The sequence below is a fragment of the Mercurialis annua genome, linkage group LG8 (assembly GCF_937616625.2).
Source record: "Mercurialis annua linkage group LG8, ddMerAnnu1.2, whole genome shotgun sequence".
NCBI lineage: Eukaryota > Viridiplantae > Streptophyta > Magnoliopsida > Malpighiales > Euphorbiaceae > Mercurialis > Mercurialis annua.
In genome coordinates this window covers 34,274,698-34,297,370 of record NC_065577.1, presented here as the reverse complement: position 1 = coordinate 34,297,370, position 22,673 = coordinate 34,274,698, and the positions used below count along the sequence as shown (strand labels likewise).

At 32.9% G+C, this 22,673-nt stretch overlaps 1 protein-coding gene across 1 annotated transcript; it reads right to left on the bottom strand.

The window, feature by feature from the left end:
* Positions 1 to 584: 584 nt before the first annotated feature.
* Positions 585 to 6,440, bottom strand: LOC126661253 (ras-related protein RABF1). The gene is made up of 8 exons (XM_050355080.2): positions 6,191 to 6,440; positions 5,902 to 5,981; positions 4,572 to 4,655; positions 4,315 to 4,409; positions 4,030 to 4,135; positions 2,930 to 3,019; positions 2,736 to 2,822; positions 585 to 868 (listed from the first exon to the last, which is right to left on the bottom strand). The coding sequence occupies exons 1-8, from the start codon at positions 6,216 to 6,218 to the stop codon at positions 830 to 832; spliced, it is 609 nt and encodes a 202-aa protein (XP_050211037.1). The 5' UTR covers positions 6,219 to 6,440; the 3' UTR covers positions 585 to 829.
* Between the last annotated feature and the right edge of the window lie 16,233 nt (positions 6,441 to 22,673).

Genomic DNA, 22,673 nt, shown 5'->3' with positions numbered 1-22,673 from the left:
TGTGTGCCCTTATATGCACCATCTTACTAGTATCGCATGACCATAAAATTTTATCATCTTAGCTAAAACAGTTGCGTAATGCTCATTAACTAGTGCATTATGTCTCACTGTCACACGTCTTGAATTGTCTACATACTAAAAAAACAATGTTCGAACCAGGACGGACTAGGCTGTAAATGATTTGAGCCTACCTGAATTTTGAAATGTTCATTTTCGATTCTTAATCCGAATAAGGTGTTCATGTTCGGTTCAGTGAACAAATCCTATCTACGGAGTAACGCCTATATGATACTTAATAATCAAGGAAATAGAGGATGTCGTAAAGGATCAAGAATTGTCAGCTTCTGAAAACATTTTCAACTAGGGCTTCACTGCTCTGACCGTAAAAATCCTGTTAAGTACTATAATAAATGCCGGCCTAATGAGCTCTCACAGTCAAGAAGCCGAACTGGGATCTTTAAGTATGACAATTTAATGAAACTAGATCGTACGAAAATGATTAGATAAAGTGTCACATACAAATTGGAGGCAATGATATATATAGTTCAGATATTTGGTTATATGATTTAGTTCAGAAAACAGCATCAACTAAATTAAAGTATAATTATAATCATCAAATCCATTCAGATGGTGCCTTAGTATATTATGTGAGATATCAATCAACAGAATGAATGTGATTCATGGTCATCTAGCTGGAACATGATATTCAGACCAAATCAGATAGTAGAGCAAAGATTACAGATATATCAGCATATACACATTTCATACAGGCAAATACTTTTCAGGAACATTAGAGACCGTCCGGGCGACTCATCATAAAGATTCACAATCATGACGGAGATGGGCGGGGAAGTCTCTTTGCGATTTCCTGCCGAATTGGAGACATCGTCAGCAACTCAAAACATAAATTTCAATGAACAACATGTATTGACTAGACACTTTTGTACACTACACATGATAATAAGGGAAATGTTCGAAAAAAAAAAAAGTTTTAGAATTTAGACCGGTCATGTACCCGGAAAAATTAGAGGGACAAGGGTATGTTGAACTAGAATTCAACCATAAATTTACGACATTAGTATTATAAATAATAAAATGTGAAAAATATCAATATGAATAATAATACAAATAATTTTTGAAAATAAAAACCATTTCTATAGTAATAAAATGACATCTATAAGAAGCTCAAAGGTTCTCCTTTTCAATTCATAATATCACCATATGTAGCTAACTGTTCAATGGTCCATTGCATTTATATATATTTGTATTTCAATTATGAGGTCCACTAAAAACGTGCAACTGGAATAGCAATTCCGTCCTTCAGAGTTTCTGAAATCAATGAGAAGTGCAAGAACAATTCATACTATCACCGCCATTTCTAGTTTGTTTATTACTTCACTTCTTATAAGCATTCATTCACCACAAAGATATATGCGGATGTAGTACATTTGATGTACTGCCTAAAATCATTGGCTTGACAATTATCTGAGTCAAGTCAACATCCAACACACACAACAAGCTTGGATTCCCATATCTAAGAGAGATGGTAAAAATTTCAGAGAAGGCAGTCCATTCATATATCATTCAATCAGGATTTAGTTTTACATGCCTTTTGACTCTAATTTTAATCAGTGCGCTTATCACCATGAGGCCAAAAACGCAATGATGAACATTCTTAATCATTTGGTTTATATTAGCTTGTTCACACACCGTGTCTTAATCCTATAGCTATCAGATATACCAACTACTGCATAGTTCGTGCATGACAAACCCCAAGTCAGACCAAAGCTTTTGGTCATGAAGTGCAAGTTTCTTCAGAGAAATTATCCAGTTTAATAACAGCCCAATAACCCTTGTACTCGCTGAAAGCAAGTGAAGAGAAATCTAATACAGCTAACTACACATTACCAATAAATAATTTACTACCAATCCTTATAAATATATAAAGAAACTTAGAAACCCATCATAAAATGATAATGAGCATAGGTGTTAAAGGGAAAAGGTACTCTGAGGCCCAAAGGGGTCCTAGTGTCTAAGGCGCAGGAGCCATAAGAATAAAATTCACAAACTAAAATTTATAAAAATTAGGCATAAGGTAAAAAAAAACCCTTCAAGTTTTTTAGAAAGAGCACTTGCCATATGGGCCCTCAGTGTTTTTAAAAAGTGCAAATAAATCCTCACGCTTGAGAAAAACCCCAGAGGTAACTAAAAATGTTGAGGGGCTAAGTGGCAAAGAACTAAACTAAAAGGGCTTATACGCTCTTTTTAAAAAACATAGCTTGCACCTAATTTGCACCGTTTAAAAAAATTGAGGATCCAAGTGGCAAAGAAATAACCGAAAGAGCTTATCTGCTCTTTCTGAAAAACTTAAAAGGATTTTTTGTATCATTAGCCTAAAAATTATAAATGTAATTTTTAAATGTATTAGAGAAAATGAAGGATGAAGGAAAATGTAGCAAAAATCTATTTTCCTCTCCTTTATTTCCTTCCCTTGCCAAACATAGCATAACTGATCTATCAAATGCAACTGAACTGAAGTCAGAGTTGGGGGATACAGAATTGCACAAACACCTATTATGGGGTAGTCACTGATCTTGTCCTAGGGTATGAGTCCAAAAATCTTTTACTTTTATTCAACTACTTTAAATTTTCATGATTTTTTTCATTTCAGTGATAATAATAGCAAATAAAAATCATGTTAGAAAAGGAAAATGTGTCAGAAGCAACAAAGTTACCTCAAACAACTGATTTATATTATCGGCCGTCTTTGCAGATGTCTCAATAAAGAACATCCCATTCTTCTCAGCATACTCCCTTCCATCCTGCAAGAATGAAACAAGAATGTTTGCTTAAAATAATATGGCATTAAATTTTGATTGTTTGTCCTGGAGTAAAATTTTGGTTGTTTGTCATGGAGCACAGTACTCACTTCAACAGATACTTCTCGATTATCATGAAGATCAGCTTTGTTCCCAACTAAAGCCATGACTATATCAGGGCTCCCATGTTTTTGCAGTTCCTGTGAAACAACAAATGAACCATATACACTTTCATATACAAAGTTTATCAAAGTAAACCACTGTCCAAGCATCATAAAGTAAACAAAACTAAATACATTTGTATTCCTGCAAAGCTTCCAGAAAACAAGTAAAGTTTAATCAAAATGAGATGAGTAAATAAGCATACATAATGACCTAAGCTATTCCGAGAGCATACTATATGTTCTTTGAAGTCGTAATTTCAAAGTAAGCTTGTTTGTGACATGATTCATGATGCAAATAAAAGCCATAAAGGACGATGAAAACTTATTTTAAGGTGCATTTGAAAATATATATGTTACCTAGATATTTTTATCCAAATTCATGAAGCAAAAAATTAAAAAATACAATCAGTCAAAAGATATCTCTGTTCAAATAATATCAGGCAGCTGAAATTCCTCCATTTAAACACAAAATTAGACAGCCGTTATTCGAGTATGACCATTTTGTCTTCTCAAGCACACCTGTGAAAAACATTGCTAGCAGTGTCACGTCATTACCGCCTCAAAATTTTCAGGGCAACTTTACTCACTAAAGCCTTTCACACTCTCCAACTCCAAGTAGAAAAAGGAATATGGGAAACTAAGATAAAACATGTTATATTTACTAAACAGTAAACACTTAATTAATCACCTGACATATTGGTCTCAAATGTTATTATCTCACAAATTCAGATACAAGTTATTTTCTATCTTTCAATCTTCTAAATAATTGTTAAATGTAAATTTGTAAAAGTTGAAGCATAGATCAAAAAAATACAGATTCTGAAAGACAAATTCCAACTCTAGAATTAGACTGTAACTGGATTTTACAAAAAACTAAACAAGAAAGACCTCTGACTCTGTTAATCCTAGGCACACAGCTTTGCCAATGTGATGCTATGGTTATTTCGACAAAATTATACTAGTCAAGAACACAGGAGTTGCACACACATCCACACACATACACATACGGAGAGGAAAGGCAGTACTATCGCATCCATAGAAACTACCTTAACCCAATACTGCGCTTTGTTAAATGAATCAGGACTTGTTATGTCATAAACAATAACAGACACTGCAGCACCTCTATAGTATAGTGGAGCCAATGCAGCATACCTGAATAAAAACAAGCAATTAGACTATTGCGGAAAATGGATATTTTGAAGGAAAAAAACTTGAAGCAGGAGGATGAATGGGGAAAAAAATCACAAGATTATTTCTAAGTAACTTAAAAGATGAACTGTTTTCTCGTATGAGAGTGTATGTGCATGTTGAAATCACTTTGCCAACAATACCTTTCTTGTCCTGCAGTATCCCATATTTCGAACTTAACTGTTGTAGAATCTTGCAGAGCTATTGTCTGTGACAAAAATGAAGCTCCAATTGTAACCTGAATTAATAAAAACCAACACATGTTAAAATTTTCAAGAATAACAATAAGACATCTAAAAGAGTAAGCACGCAATTTCAAATTTCCAAACCATAATTTCACTTGTAGATACCAAAAGAGGGGATTGGTCGGAATAAAACAGAGTAAAGACAATTTCCAAACCTTGGATGTTGGATCAAATTGACCACGAACAAAGCGAAGAACGATACAGCTTTTACCGACACCAGAATCACCTAATAATACGAGCTGTTCAAAGCAATACAACGAAAGGTTAACTGCATTGCTAAAGAAAACTTTTACATTTTCATTCCATAATTTCACAACTATGTGCCATCGTGTAAGATTACCTGCATTAACAAATAGCTTTCCACCAAATTCAAACACTTCACCATACAAACTATTGCCAAATATGCACAAGTTATACATAGATCATAAAGCATCGGGACTGAACCTACCATGCTACAGCATCAAACAAGAGAAGAACTGAAGAAAGGATACTAGTGAACTAAGACTAAAGGATTCCAAATCTAAGACATCTACACATTTTTTCACCTAATCTCTGATAAAATACATGTCGGGACCATCCACTGCTGAAAAGATTTCACATTAAACTTTGTAAACTATCTCCAAGACAGCAAAATCCATACTCCAACAATTTCTTGGAACTAGAATTCAACCTAGAGCACCAGATTTGCATGCAATGATAGCAATCTCATCATATTTGGCAAAGGTGGCACATAAGCTAAATGCTAAATTTCTTAAGGGTGTCTAAAAATCGAGCCTTTACAAAAACAATAATCAAAAAAAAAGAGAAAAGGTGCATTGAAGTAAATACTCCAAAGAGATATTGAATAGTGAAGGCGCAAAGAAACTAAAGCACGTGAAAAAAATGAGACTTGCTAATCCTTAGAACTTTTGCATAACTTCCCAAAACCATCATTTTCTAAATAAATTATTGTGATATGGCTCACACTTCCAACAGAAAGAATTAAGCATTCTACTCAAGATGACAATAAGCACACTGCCATAGCTTCCTCCCTCCTGGCACTGTCAATATCTTACAATTTTTCTTTCTAAAAAAAAATATTACTATATCAATCATGATCTATAGTATCGTTACGCAAACTAGTGAAAAAACCTTATAGATTCAATATTAGCACTCGTCGACGAGGTTTTGCAGCATTAATAAACAAGCCAGTCCCCATTCAAAATGGCAACATTTTCTCTGCTAACCCGCAAAAAAATTTAGATTTTCCGATCTAAAAACAAGAAGAAAGTTCATAAACTCATAAGCTAGGTAGCACGAACTCTTTATTCAATCAACATGTCTCGTTTCAGAAACATTTCAGACACTTAAAAGAAATTTAATTTTTTATATAGAAAACCTTAAAATAACACCATTTTTCCATGACCATGTCCAAGTATCCCGTTTTCCCGTATCCATATCCATGCTACCTAGCTCATAAGTAAACATCAAAGTCTTGAAATTTACCTTAACACGAAGGTTTTTGGCATCAGCAACTCCATTATTCTCAGGATTGTTAAGTCCACTCAACCGCCCAGAATTCCTGTCTATAAAAAATATATAGAAAAACCAAATCAAAAGGGGAAAGAACATAGTTAGCAACAAATTCCAAATGTACCCTTAACGATCAAGCACAAAATTGTCAATCTTTTAATCAACAACATATCAAAAGTTAACCAAATTAGAACAATTAGATCCAAATTTCAGTTGGATCAACATAACTTCAAGAAATAAAATTAGAGAAATTGGAAAATACCTGGAATGGAAGAAGTACAATTACCCATGAAATTGTAGTAAAATATGTAGATTAAACTAAGGAAATACGATTACAGAGTTGAATTGAGTGTAGTAAAATTAGGGTTTAACGTGGAAAGCGAGAGCAAATTTACAAGTTATGGTTTATTTTTTTCTCGTTCAATTGATGGAGAGTGATGAACAGACAGAGATATGTTTTGATTTTGGTATTTAGTTGCTTTTTTGGATCGTTTAGTGGTTTTTACCTCATTTCCATTATCGTTATCATTTTTATATTTATTGAACACGCCACTTACGGGTTAACTTCATTAAATAGTTTTAGAAAGGCAAAAGGCTCAAATTGGCCCCTACAGTCAGAGCAAAAGAATATTTAAGACCCTAAGAAGGAAGGAGGCTCACTCAACACCATGTACTTGTTCAAAATGACTAACTTAACATCATGTACTTGTTCGAAACGGCTTACATAACACCAAATCCTACCTCTGTTAAATTTTTTTGCTGTCTGAGACGATATCCTGACGTGTCATCAACTCACCAGCGCAAAGTGGTTGGTTAGTAATGGTTAATAATAAAAGATGAAGAAACGCAAAAGACACATGATTAAAAGCAAAAGTACAAAAAGTATTCAAATTTCACTGTCGCTCACACCAAAAGGCAAAAGGAACGAATATTTTTCAAGGTAGACGAGTCATTGCTGAGGTGGGATGAAGGCGATTTATGGCAGTGGTCCTCTCAAAGTAACTCTGGTGATTAAAACTTAAACGGGTATGTGTATTTTTGATTTAAAATATTAGGTATTTTAGGGTTTCTGGCTTCAACTGCTCAAAATTGGGGATTCTAGATTTTTTTTTATTTCCAATTTTGGGATTGAAGTTAGTGATTTATTAAATTACAAATTATACAGTTCTAGTGATTGTTATTAAACGTTTTCTTTTATGTTTTCACGGCAGTATGATTTGCCACATTAATATACATTTTCACTATGTTGGAACATGGGTTAACAATCCAGAATTAGAGTATAATAATGGCTTGGCAGAGAGAAAGGCAGGATTTGACTCATATTATCTCTCAGTTAATGTTATTAAGCTTAAATACAAAAATGATTTAGGTTTTCCTCATGTGGATAGGATTTATTACTGTAAACCTGGCAGAACTTTACGTGATGGGCTAAAATCGATTCAAACTGATTATGAGAATAGGAAGATACTTAACTCGCTAAATTTAAAGAGGGTAATAATATGTATGCTGATCATGATGTCAATGAGCCGCAGTTTGCACAAGAAGTGTTATTGTCTCCTTATCATAAGAATGTGGATGAATTTGTCGGTGAAGAAACCTCTGAATATGTTATTTTAGATGGATCCCCTGAACCTGAACATGTTTCCCCTGCCCCTATAGAGCATAAGCATGATTCCCCTATCCCTATTGAACATGTTTCCTCTGCCCATATTAAGAATGTACCCCCTGTTCAGCATGACCTTAATGTTGAGAATGAACCCCCTACTTTCCATGAGCATGATTCCCTTGTCCCAATTGAGCATGACTTTAGTTTTGAGAATGAACCCCCTGCTTTCCATTGTAAGTTTATATATAAATGTACTTTAACAATAATATGTTTCTAATTATTATAAGAAACACATATATTATTTGCCCATTTAATCACAATTACAATATTAAATCAACATAATTATATTAGGGTTAAGATTTAATAACACAATAATATTAAATAAATCATACCTTGATCCATGGCTTACTTGATGTCACCTGAAGTGTATAGTTTTTCCCTCTAACCTTTTGATTTTAGTAAACCTTTTTCAATGGTACAAAGTTTTTTTTTTTTTGAATTGGATTGTGATTATTCTCTTTTCTTCTTCTTTTTATAGAGAGAAAATATTTAAATTAACATAATTTCTCCTTTTAATTACTAGTAGTTTTAAATTTCTTTCGTTTCTTTTCTTTTTCATTTAAACAAACTAAAACATACAAATTGATATTCAATTACATGAGAAGTTATTATAATTTAAACATTACTTTTTCTTTAACGTAAAGTTGTAAGATAAGTTATATTTAAAATATTACTCATCTTTAACTTTCTTTTCTTTGATTAAATAACCACCTCACAAAATTTGATATATAATTTAATAAAGGTAGAGGTAAGGGAATTATCCCAATAGTCCAATTCATTAAAAACTAATAACCATTATATTAGTTTATGTAATATTAGACCATATATTTAATTATGGGTCATTAACATAAGATTATAATAATAATAATAAACTTACATTCTCCCACTTGACCCATAAGATGATTTCAGCATTTTAACCATAACTATAAGCGCGCTCCTTTCGTTAAAATTATCACAATCACCAACATTAAATGAATCTAAACAATTGAATCATGGCGGTCACAAATCATTTGATCGACAAGATTCCTTCCATGTATCACAAGTTGTTTCATTCATATAATTTTATATTAACATTATTTGAAGTATTTCATAATCTTCAACCTTTATATGTCATATTTAAAACTTTTCATGTACATAACAATACTAATGACATAGTAAATTATTTGCAAAAACAACATTAATTGAATTCATAAGTGTCAAATAAAATATTCAAGCAAAGATTCACGGGTACATGTATATTGAAATCATGCTATCAAGGACTTATCTATAATGCCCATCCTTTCTACATGACCTGTAAGAACTATGGGCGCCAAGCCCTTAGTTAACGGATCCGCTATCATTAGGTCAGTACTTATGTGCTCAAATGACACTCTATGTTTTTGCACCTCTTCTTTAACCGATAGATATTTCAAATCCATGTGTTTAGCACCTTTAGAATATCTATCATTCTTTGCAAAGAAGACAGCTGCGGAATTATCACAAAACATTCTCAGCGGTTTATCTATACTGTCGACAATACCTAACCCTGAGATAAAGTTCCACAACCACAATGCTTGAATTGTAGCCTCAAAACATGCCACGAATTCTGCCTCCATAGTGGAAGTAGCAATGACAGACTGTTTTCCACATTTCCATGAAATTGTTCCTCCTGCTAGTTGGAATAAATATCCAAATGTAGACTTTCTAGTGTCTACACAACCAGCATAATCTGAATCCGAATATCCAATCACTTCTAGGTGATTTGATCGCCTAAATGTGAGCATGTGATCCTTAGTGCCTTGTAAATATCTAAGTACTTTCTTTGCCGCTTTCCAATGATCCAAACCAGGATTACTTTGATAGCGACCTAACATTCCAACAGCAAAACTAATGTCTGGTCTAGTGCATGTCTGAGCATACATAAGACTACCGACTACTGAAGCATAAGGAATCTTATCCATTTCTTTTCTTTCCAAATCATTCTTTAGACATTGCATTTCGCTAAATTTGTCCCCTTTCTGAATTGGAACTTTAGTTGATGAGCAACTTTCCATTCTAAATCTCTCTAATATTTTCTTTATGTATCCTTTCTGAGACAATCCCAACAATCCTTGTGATCTATCACGAAATATTTCTATTCCAATCACATAGGATGCCTCACCCATATCTTTCATTTCAAAATTACTAGAGAGGTATTTCTTTACATCATGTAACATACCCAAGTCATTGGCTGCTAAGAGTATATCATCAACATATAGTACTAACATTATGAACTTGCTCCCACTAACTTTGATATAGATACACCGATCAACAGTGTTCTCTATAAAACCGTATGACAAGATGGTATCATTAAATTTAATATACCATTGTCTAGAAGCTTGTTTCAAACCATATATTGACTTCTTTAACTTACACACCATACCTTCAAGACCCGAAGAGAGAAAACCCTCAGGTTGATCCATATACACTTCTTCTTCTAAGTCACCATTAAGAAAAGCGGTTTTCACATCCATTTATTGAAGCTCTAGATCATAATGAGCCACCAAAGCCATAACAATTCTTAAAGAGTCTTTCTTTGATACTGGAGAGAAAGTCTCTTTGTAGTCAATGCCATTTTTCTGAGTATAACCTTTGGCGACAAGTCTGGCTTTATATTTATCAATATTGCCTTTACAATCCCTTTTGGTCTTAAAGACCCATTTGCATCCAACTTGCTTGGATCCTTTAGGCAACTGAATCAAATCCCAGACTTTATTGTCATCCATTGATTTTAATTCTTCTTTCATAGCACTTAACCACTTTTCAGAATTTTCACATTCTATGGCTTCCTTAAATGAAACTGGATCTTTATCAATGCTTAAGTCGCATTCATGTTCGAGTGAATATACCACATAATCATTTGAAATTGCTGGTCTTTTATCTCTCACAGACCTACGCAATACCCGTTCTTGTGGTATATTCTCCTCATTTGCAACTTCAACATTGTCAATTGGTTCATTAAGAACATTCTCTACTGGTGAGTTTGGAATATTCTCTTGTTGTTCTTGTATGTTGTGTGACTGTGATACAACATAAGGAACGACAATTCTAGAAGAGATATCAAGTGTTGGATTCTGTTCTATTTGAATCTCTTGAATATTCACTTTTCGTGGTTTGTCACTCCCACTATTCTCCCCATTCTCAATGAATATTGCATTACCAGATTCAATTATTCTCGTTGTATGGTTAGGACAGTAAAATATGTAGCCTTTAGACTTTTCTGGATATCCTATGAAACAACCACTAATGGTTCTTTCGTCAAGTTTCTTTTCATGAGGATTGTAAATCCTCACTTCTGCTTGACAACCCCATACATGCAAATGCCTTAAGCTAGGTTTCCTTCCTGTCCACATTTCATAAGGTGTTATTGGAACTGCCTTACTTGGAACCCTATTAAGCAAATATACTGCTGTCTTTAATGCATGCATCCATAAAGATAAAGGCACATTACTATAACTCATCATGCTACTAACCATATCCATAAGAGTACGATTCCGCCTTTCACTTACACCATTTTGTTGTGGTGTACCGGGCATTGTGTACTGTGCACAAATACCCCGACTTTCAAGAAATTTTGCAAATGGACCAAGACATTGTCCACTTTCATCATATTTTCCATAATATTCACCACCTCTATCAGACCTCACAACTTTAACTTTTCTATCTAATTGCCTTTCAACCTCATCAATAAACAATTTTAACATGTCTAATGATTGGGACTTTTCATGCAATAAATATAGATAACAATAACGTGAACAATCGTCAATAAAGGTAATAAAATACTTTTCACCGCCCCAACACGGAATATGAAATGGACCACAAATGTCAGTGTGAATTAACTCGAGCAGTTTAGTACTTCTTGTGGTTGGATTCTTTGATATGTGTTTGGTTTGTTTACCTTTAATACAATCCACACACACTTCCCAATCACTAAAATCTAGTTGGGGTAAAATTTCACTTTTTATTAACCTCATTAATCTTTCTCTAGATATGTGACCTAATCTTTGATGCCACAAGAAAGCAGAATATTCATTATATGCACTACGTTTACTACCAATATTATGATCAATATAAAATAAAGATTCAGTAAAATTAACATCAAGATTGACACGATATAAACCATCCATTAATGTACCACAACCATAATAGCACTGATGTTTATACATAGAAAAACAACCATTACCAATCTTAAAATGAAAATTACATTCATCCAACTTTGAAACAGAAATTAAATTCCTGGCACATCTAGGAACATAGAGACACTTTTCAAGATCTAGACAACAATCGTTGTCCAGAATCAATCTATATGTCCCTATTCCTTCTATTCGTGCCTTCATTCTGTTGCCCATATAAAGGAACTTCTCAGTTCCTTTTAAAGTCTGGATTGAAAGGAATCCCTGCATTATATGTGACACATGAGTAGTGGCACCAGAATCTAACCACCAAGTATTATTGGGCACTTCAATTAAATTTGATTCAAAGCATACAAAAATAAAATATTTACCTTTCTTTTCAAACCATACCTTTCGTTTATGGCAATCCTTTTTGAAGTGTCCAGGTTTCTTGCATAAGAAGCAAATCTTCTCTTTTTGGATTTGACCCTCACTCACTTTTAGAGAAGTCTTGCCCTTGCCTTTCTGTTTCTTTCCTGGCTTTCCTTTGCTGTTGCTAGCCTCATTATAAACAGAAAGATGGATGGTGTGATCCTTCAATTTTCTTAATCTCCCTTCTTCCTGAATTAGCATGGCCTTAATTTCTTGTAAGTTCCACTTCTCCTTAAGTGTGTTATAGTTTACTTGGAACTGTCCAAATTCGGGAGGAAGAGAGTTGATAATGAATTGTACGAGAAAAGATTCACTCACATCCATTTCCATTCCCTTAAGTTTGGCGGCTAAGTTGGTCATTGAGGTTACATGATCATGAATTGGTTTTGACCAATCAAATTTCTTTGTTGTCAGCTCACTCATCAGTGTTCCCACAATAGACTTATCAGTAATGTCTGATTGTGAATACTCTTTGATTTTCTTTATAAAATCCTTAGTACAATCTGTCTTAGGAATCGACGGCTTGACATTTTCTGCCATTGTCATTCTCAATAGGTTCATGCCAACCGGTTTGATCTTTCCCAAGCCTCATAAAGAGACTTTTCAGTTTCAGAACTAGCCTCAGTGGCTACAGCAGGCTTTTCATCAGTAACCAAAACTAGGTCTAAATCCATTACGCCTAGTTGGAACTCAATCTGCTCGTTCCAGTCGGAAAAGTTCAATCCGTTGAATTCAATCAATCCATTTCCCAAAGCAAAAATGTTGGTCATAGCTGCAAACATTAATACATTTTCACTTATTTAATATTTTGAGTTCTTTTCATCGGATTCAAACATATAGCAATAATCTATATATTTAAGTTCACCTTTGGGTGATCCTTAATATATAACATCAAATTATAATAATTAAATATGGATAACTTTAACAAATAATTAAATATATTCAAATAAACATGTATGTTATCTTTGGATATACATCCATATTTATTAAATATGTTAATAAATTTCTTTCATTTTATTAATTATAATCAATGGTTCATCTTTGGATAACCTCCTAGATTTATAATTAATAATTTCAATTATTTTATAATTTTTTTTATGTCATTCTTTGATCATAAATAATTGAAATATATTTAAATTATTTAAGTAGCCTTTAAAAGTTAAGTCACTTTGGTAACTATAACTATTACTTAAATATAATGTCATGTTTTAATACGTTTTATAAGTTAATCACTTTAGTGACTATAATTTATATTAAATTAATCAAATCATCCATTTATATTTGATTAAACAATTTTTTTTATGACAGTTAAAACCAAAATATATAAATTGTCAAAACATCTATAATTCAATAATCTATAAATTATTAAAAGGATCAAGTCAAAATCCAAAAATATATGCCAATTAAACAGCTCAATTCAGTCATCACCATTTCTTGATATATATAATAGAAATCAGAATAAAATTTAAATAATTATGCGGAAATTTGAATATTTTAATTTTATTCAAAATTGTTTAAAACAATTTTTAATTTTCTTTGATGAACCCTAATCTTAATGTAATTTAATTGTAATTGATAGGCTCTGATACCAATTGTAAGTTTATATATAAATGTACTTTAATAATAATATGTTTCTAACTATTATAAGAAACACATATATTATTTGCCCATTTAATAACAATTACAATATTAAATCAACATAATTATATTAGGGTTAAGATTTAATAACACAATAATATTAAATAAATCATACCTTGATCCATGGCTTACTTGATGTCACCTGAAGTGTATAGTTTTTCCCTCTAACCTTTTGCTTTTAGTAAACCTTTTTCAATAGTACAAGGTTTTCTTTTCTTTTGAATTGGATTGTGATTATTCTCTTTTCTTCCTCTTTTTATAGAGAGAAAATATTTAAATTAACATAACTTCTCCTTTTATTAATAGTAGTTTTAAGTTTCTTTCGTTTCTTTTCTTTTTCATTTAAACAAACTAAAACATACAAATTGATATTCAATTACATGAGAAGTTATTATAATTTAAACATTACTTTTTTTTAACGTAAAGTTGTAAGATAAGTTATATTTAAAATATTACTCATCTTTAACTTTCTTTTCTTTGATTAAATAACCACCTCACAAACTTTGATATATAATTTAATAAAGGTAGAGGCAAGGGAATTATCCCAATAGTCCAATTCATTAAAAACTAATAACCATTATATTAGTTTATGTAATATTAGACCATATATTTAATTATGGGTCATTAACATAAGATTATAATAATAATAATCTTACATCCATGAGCATGAACCCCTTCCTGAAAATGAAGCCTTCGCTGAAAATGAGTTAGATGATGATATGGATAGTAAGTTAGATAATGAGTTAGATGATGAGTTACATAATAAAGGGGCAGAAGTTGGTGAATAATTTAGTAGTGAAAACAATGAAGGGGAAGAAGTTGGTGAACAATCTAGTAGTGGAAATAATTTGGGGCAGAAGTTGGTGAGGAAAATATTAAGGGGAAGAAGCTGATGATCAATCTGATGATAATGAAAATGAGTACTTTGCTTCTGAGGACCTAGGTTCTTACGATGAGCATAGTTCTAGTGATAGTGAGAGAGATGAGGCAGTGAGGAGGAAGAGTAGGCATCCTAGTTATAAAGAAAGAGGCCCATATCCAGCTTTTTATTGGGCTTAACTATTTCAAGTCCAAAAGAGATGAGGGAGGCAGTGGCTAAGTATGTTGTAGCCCTAGGAAAACCTTTGACATTTAAGAAGAATTAGGCCACTAGACTTAGGATTATTAGTGAGAAAAATTGTCCATTCTTGCTTTATCTTAGTATGGATAAGCCTGAATACAAGCTTATGGTTAGAACCTACATTGATGAGCATCAATGTGGGAGGGTCTATCCAAATTCTAAGTGTAGTTATAATTTCTTAGCCAAATATTTTGAGAGAAGGCTTACACAATATCCAGAAACTAAGATTCAAGATCTGATAAAGTTTGCAAAAGAGGAACTTAAGGTTAATGTCAATTATTTCATGTGTAAAAGAGCAAAAGGAAGATGATGACACAGCTTGTAGGCAACTATCTGACAGAGTATGAAAAACTTGAAGCATATACAACTGAGGTGAAAAGGACAAACTCTGGTAGTGCTTGTGAGCTACAGTTCTGTCCATACAAGTTGATGTAGGGAATAAGGGCATTTTGGAGAATATTTGTATGCTTTCAACATTGGTTAGTTGAATGGGTGTAGGCCTATTATTGGCATGGATAGGTGTTTCTTGAAGGGTAGATGTAAAGGGCAGCTTCTTTATGCTATTGGAAAAGATGGAAATTATCACATGTTTCTAATAGCATGGGCAGTAGTTGATGTAGAAGACAAGATAAATTGGAGATGGTTTTGGATTGGTTGATCATTATGCTAAATCTCAAAGATGGCATTGGAATCACTCTTGTTTCTGATATGCAAAAGGATTGATTCATTTAACCATTCTATGTTTTCATTAGTTTAACCATGAGCTGTATTGTTTGTGTTTGATAATATGTTTGTTTGTGTTCATAAGGGACTTGTACCAGCTATAAAGAAGGCTCTCCATACACCAGAGCACAGATGGTGTGCTAGACATGTCTATGCAAACTGGAGCAAAGATTGGAGAGGGACTTGGCTGAAGGAAAAAATTAGATATGTGCCTGGAGAACATATGAAAAAGATTTCAAAGAGAACTTGTATAATATGACTAAAGAGCATGGGGAATTAACAGTCAAGGATTTGATCAGATATCATCTTGTTTTCTGGTGTAAGGCACCAGTGCAAGGTGCAAGAGTGATATGATAGACAATAATGTCTCAGAGACTTTCAACTCATGGATCCTATCTTGCTGAGAGAAACCAATCTTATCACTGTTGGAGGCAATCAGAAAGAAGGTGATGACAAGATTTTTCTAGTATAAGGGAAGTGAGTAGAAATGGCATACATCATTCTTACCTGTTTGTATTGAAGTGTATGAGGCCAATCTAATGATCAGTGCAGAATATGACATTCTGTTTAATGGACATACAGAGTATGAAGTTAGCTGTGGAGAGGACCAACACACAGCTACAATGGATAGAAAATAATGTACATGTAGGGCGTGGGATATTAGTGGGATTCCATGCCCTCCTGCCATTTATGCAATATACCATGTCAAAGTCAATCATATGGAGTATATTTGCAATTGTTATAACATGATAATGTTCAATAGGGCATATGAGAATCCTATGCATCTAGTTAGAGGACAGAAGTCTTGGAGATTAAGTGATTATGCAAAGAATGAGCCACCTCCTTTTATGACACTATATTGTAGACCAAAGAAAAAGAGGGTTGGAGCAAGGCATGAGACTACTAAGCTACCTGTTACTGGAAGAATTGGCAGAAAAGGTGGCAACATCACCTGCATCAAGTGTAAGCAAATTGGCCATAACAAGAATTATTGTAAGGCTCCAACTACACCAACAACTAGTGCTAATCCAATTGCACCAACAACTACTGCTCCTCCAACAGCATCCACAATTAGGGCTCCTCCAACAACATCAACAATTAGGGCTCCCCCAAATGCTTTTCTTGCTTTTACAAGTCAGCCAACACCCAGTGGTGAACCACATAATTAAAGTCAACATGTGTACCATCTTTTGCAACTCAGCCTTTTGGAGTACCTTTTGGATGTCATATCTATTTCTTGTCAAATTATTGTTTTTCTTAAGAAAAATAACGATTTTTTTTATAAACAACATTAAATAATAGATTTTGTATGACTTTATGAGTTGTTTTTTAGAATATGGTTTGAAGTTATTATTCAAACTTGTAAGAAAGACAGATAAAACGGATTGACTGTTACATCTAAAATACTCTACAAATTTTTAAATTGGTTAAATCAAAATAATAATGCTAGTGAGACCTAGCCCAAATGGCTAAGGTCTTCAATGTGCATTCCTGAGATCGTAGTTTCGAGTCTCAGCACAACCAAGTTAAGGTTGATTTAACATAACATATCTAACAACTAACATAGATTAGATCTAACTCTGGCAAAAAAAATCAAAATAACAGTAATAAATCGAAATTTAGATAGTTGAATGATTTTCTTTTATATCATAATTTGAAGCAGTCTCACTTATTATTTGTGAATTTGGTTAAATCGTCAGTTTAACTGTTTAGTAAATTACATCTAGAAAATTATATTCTAGACATGGAAATTGTGGATTCAATTAGGTCAATCTTCGGCTCAGACGACGATTCAGTTCAGATCAACCAATTCAATTTGGTTCCGCCAAATTTTTGGTTATTAGGATAAACAAATTGGACAACCGCTCGGTTTCTTATTCAATCAGCCGATCGGTTCAACTTTTTATCCGCGGTATACATGTGAATTGCGTTAATTTTTCTTTTAATTTCATGAGTTGAACCAAATCTATAAATTAATGGTTCCTCATAAAATATCATAATAAAACTGCACCAAATATACCTCGGAACATCACTATCACATCTTATCACTATCATTGTTGATTATCAAATAGTATAATTGTTTATTTTAATGAATATGAAGTATTAGTTTCGAACATTTAGAACTTTGGTACAAAATTTAGGATGCAAAATCAACCTTTGTCCAATTAATTTCCATTAAAGTCATTAAAATCCAGGTAAGTTTGAAAGCAATACTTAGACGGATTGCTGGATTCAAACGTAGTTGGCCAATTCAAAATTGACACATCAACCATTTTACGGCTTCGTCAAAAGCTAGCCAGCCGGTTTACCAGAATGATATGACATTAACCACAGTTTTTATTTTTTAATTTTTTCCCAAACAATTACGAAAATGCATAAATTTGTTTTTAAGAAATAAGAAACTATACTCTCTATTCCAAAAGAATAAAAAATAATCATTTTTGTTAGAATTAAATAAATAAATTAGTTTTATTTATCTAGTCTACTCCAATCTCTTCTTTTAAAAAAATTAAAATATAATTAAAATTTAGTTTGATGTAATGAAGTTTATACTTATAAGGGTGTCTTTTACTATTAGTTATTTTGTTAACAATTAAAATATATTTTGAAATATCTTTAATATATTTCAATCTTCAAAAAACAAATAAAACTATATAGTTATATTCAAAAACTAACCTTCTAAATGTATTTTATCAACTCAAGTATTAAATAGCTTCAAAAATAAGCTTGCTACACTTATAAACCATTTTGTTTCAAGTTAAAACTTAAAAACGTAACTTATTCTCATATTTTTTTGAAAATAATGTTAAAACAATTGTTCAATATTAGTGATTTTCTAAACTTTGGGCTACAAATTACAATTTTTATAACATGCAAAAATTGACTTTGAGAAATGGATGAGAGATTATACTTAGTTCACGTTGTTTATTACAATTCCAAAATTGACACTTTTGACTATTTTAGTAGGTATTTTAGACATCAAATTTAAATGCAAAATATTTTAAAAATATTAATAATTTTTAGGAATGCGTATTTGATCATTTCAGTTAGTTTTTAAACTGAAATTTTTAATAACAATATGAATATAATTTCTAAAATGAGCCAAGCAAAAATTTATTATGTTCGATTTGATTATTGAGTTTTTAGTACATCTTCTGCTAGTGTTCAGTTTGAAACAGACTTCTTAAAATTGGGTATTAAATTTTATCTATGAACCCAATCAAATTAAAATGTATTATTTCTAGAGAAAAAATTATAAATACCGAAAAATTAGTAAATATTTACAAAATTACAACTATTCTAAAACTTATTTGTAAGAAGATATAAATAATACAAATAAGTTATACTTTTTTAAGTAAATTAATATAGTAACTTACTAATGTTTGAGGGTATGAGCTCTGCATGGAGATTATTACAAACCAAATAAGAGCAAAAACTTTTATCTTTATTGAATCAAAAAGAATTTACAAGATTAAGAAATAGCTTAAGTAAAACACTCTCTACTTATACTACATTAGTAGTAACCGCTCATTAACAAACTCAACCAATCACGAGTTAAGAAGCTTAAGTCACAATGAAAGTGTGAGTTGATGAGTTGGCTTGAATGCTGAGCTGGAAAGAGAGAAGAATCCAATGCTGAGGTATAGAATCTAATGCAGCGTGTGCATACTTGCAAATGGACAACTGCAATCTTAGCAGAAAACATCCCAGAGAAGTAATATATTGTGTTACCCCCCCCCCCCCCCCCTTCTCAAGCTAGAGAGTATATGTCAAGAACTCCCAGCTTGGCAATATTAGCAGAAAACATCCCAGGAGATAAAGCATCTGTGAAACAGTCAGCAAGTTGAGCAGCAGAAGTGACTGGAAGAAGATGAATGACACCAGTATTGATTTTTTCTTTGACTATATGACAATCTATCTCTATATGCTTGGATCTCTCACGAAATACTGAATTGTGAGCAAGTTGGATTGTTGAGTTGCTGTCACATTAAAGTTGAACATGCAAAGCACAATTTTGATGAAGATTAGACAAAAGATAGATTAACCATTGAATCTCACATGTTAAAACAGCAAGAGATCTATATTCTGCCTCAGAACTAGACCTGACGACAGTGGTTTGCTTTTTAGATCTCCAAGAGATCAATGAGTTGCCCAGAAATATGCAGGAACCAAAAATAGACCTTCTAGTATCAGGACAAATGGCCCAGTCTGCATTAGAAAAACCTTTAAGCTGCAAAGAAGAAGATCTGGGGAAGAAAAGACCTTTGCCATGAGAGCCTTTAATGTATCTGAGAACTTTGTGAACACCTACTAGATGAGCATTAGTAGGACAGTCCAGGAATTGTGAGAGTTGTTGCACATCAAAAGAAAATGTCTAGTCTAGTTGAACAGAGATAAATAAGCTTGCCAACTAACTTTCTGTACTCTGAATTGTCAGCTAACAAATCCTGGTCATCCTTTAAAAAATCTCTTGGATGTAATCATAGGTGTTGGAATTGGTTTTGAATCCAAAAAACCAGTGTATGTCAGCAAATCAATTGCATACTTTCTTTGAGAAAGATTAAGACCAGAAGAAGAATGAGCCACTTTTAAGCCAAGAAAGTATTTCAAAACACCTAAATCTTTGATACTGAATTGTGCATGGAGAAAATCCTTGATAGAGTTGATGTCTGCAATAGAATTGCTAGCCAGAATCACATCATCAACATATATGAGCAAAATGATGAAGGAGGAATCAGTATGCTTGATGAGAAGAGAAGGATCTGAAGAAGCAGGCTTGAACCCTTGAGAAATGAGAGCCCCAATGAATTTAGCATGCCATTTTCTACTGGCCTGTTTTAAGCCTGAGAGAGTCTTATGTAGCTTGGACACCAAAGAAGAATTAGGAGATTCAAAATCAGGTGGTAACTGCATGTAGACATCTTTATCTAAGTCACCATACAAGAAGGCATTGTTAATATCCAATTGATGGAGATGCCAATTATGAACTGATGAAATAGACAAAAGTGTTCTTATAGTTGGCATTTTTGCAACAGGACTGAAAGTTGCTAAATAGTCCAAACCTTCCTGTCGTGTGTAACCCTCGGCCACCAACCTAGCTTTACATCTTTCTATACCAACATCAGAGTTGTATTTGACTTTGTGAACCCATTTACAACCAGTTGCTTTCTTGTCAGCAGGTAAAGGAGTCAATTGCTAGGTTTGGTTCTGTGAGAGAGCAGTGAGCTCTGCAGACATGGCATTCTTCCAGCAATTATGTTTAATGGCCTTATTGTATGTTCTAGGTTCTTTGATAGTGTCAATATTAAACAGATAGGCTTTATGATGATCTGAAATATTGATATAAGAAATTACAGAAAAGATGTGATGTGGAGAAGTAGTGTCTTATAGAAGAGAAGAAGGTAAAATTATACTGGTAATCTTTTAAAAAAGAAGGAAGAGAGGTAATCCTGGTTGATTTTCTAAGAGGAGAAAAATCTTGCTCAAAAAATAAGGGATTAGATGATGATGGTAATAGAGATGGTGATGGTGATCTCCAAGGAATTGGAGAGGTAGAATGTGAAGAAGTGGCTGTACTATTAGAAGGAGGTAGATCAGGAATGGATGACAAATATCATAAGAAAAAGAGGAATATGTTTCATGAGGAATAGATTTTGCAGAATAAGGAAAGAAAGTTTCATAGAATATAACATATCTAGAGACAAAGATCATTTTAGTGGTCAAGCAACAATGGATAAAACCCTTTGTATTTGGTGGAAAGCCAAGAAAATGCACTTGATGGCTCTGCTGTCAAATTTTGTCCTATAAGGACTATATGTACTGGCAAAACTTAAGCATCCAAATACCTTTAGGTGACTTAAGGTAGGAGATTTACTATATAAAATGTGATATGGTGTCTTATTATTAATAATAGGAGAGGGAATCCTATTTATCAAATAAGCAGCATGCAGCACACAATAACTTCAAAATGTAAAGACAAGGAGGATTGAAACCCGATTGCTCTTGCAACATTGAGGATATGTTAATGCTTTCTCTCAACAGTACTATTCTTCTCTAGAGTTTATGTACAACTTGTTTGATGTAGCATTCCATGATTCTTATCGAATTGAGGATCATTAAATTTTGCTCCATTGTCTAATCTCATAACTTTAACAGTGTTTAAAAACTGAGTCTGAACCAAATTAATGAAACTTTGTAAATGCCCTCTGGTTTCTGATTTTCTCTTTCATAAGAAACAGCCAAGTATATCTTGAATGGTCATCAACTATGGTCAAGAAATACTTGTGATCATCTATAGAAGCAACTGACATAGGAACCATATGTCCACAAGTATCAAGTCAAAAACAGCAGCAGTGACTGTGGAGCTTAGAGGATAAGATAACCTCTTTTGTTTAACAAAATGTGACACATCACATACAAGATTTAAAGAAGATTTTATTGAAGAATCAATTTGTTGAACAAGTTTGATCCTGTTATGTGATAAATGGCGTAATCTATAATGCCAAATATCCATATCTTTATTTGATTCTGTCTTAGAAACAGCAGAATTATAACTAGATAAAACTGAATTCACATGTGTGAATAGATACAATCCATCCTTCTTTTTAGCTGAGCCAATTTTCTTCCAAGTGACCATGTCCTGAATGAAACAGGAATCACGATAGAGAAGTTGGCATCATCATCAGTCAACTTACTAAAAAAATGAGATTGAAATTAAACACAGGCACAAATAACACATTCTGCAGTATGAGATCAGTACTTAGTTGCACAAAACCAATATGAGAGACTGGAATCAGAGATCCATTTGGCAACTTCACACTTACATTGTTGACTGGTTTTGAGTGAGTAAAATACTCACTTCTGCAAATAATATGATATGTGGCACCAGTGTCCAAGATCCATATATTTTCATATGAATTTGCAGATAATAAACAAGTATGCACAATACCTTGATTACTCACCTGTGGTTTAAAAGTTGCAGTTAAAGAATCCACTTGAGAAGTCCCTGCTTCAGTCAAATTAGGCTGTATCAATG

Bases quoted from the DNA above. Each gene is read 5' to 3' on its own strand.
- LOC126661253 (XM_050355080.2), bottom strand. From the start codon at position 6,218: ATGGGTAATTGTACTTCTTCCATTCCAG. The intron at 4,136-4,314 runs GTATTGTTGGCA...GTTTTTATTCAG, and splicing joins GATACTGCAGGACAAGAAAG to GTATGCTGCATTGGCTCCAC. The intron at 2,823-2,929 runs GTGAGTACTGTG...TCATTCTTGCAG, and splicing joins ATCGAGAAGTATCTGTTGAA to GATGGAAGGGAGTATGCTGA.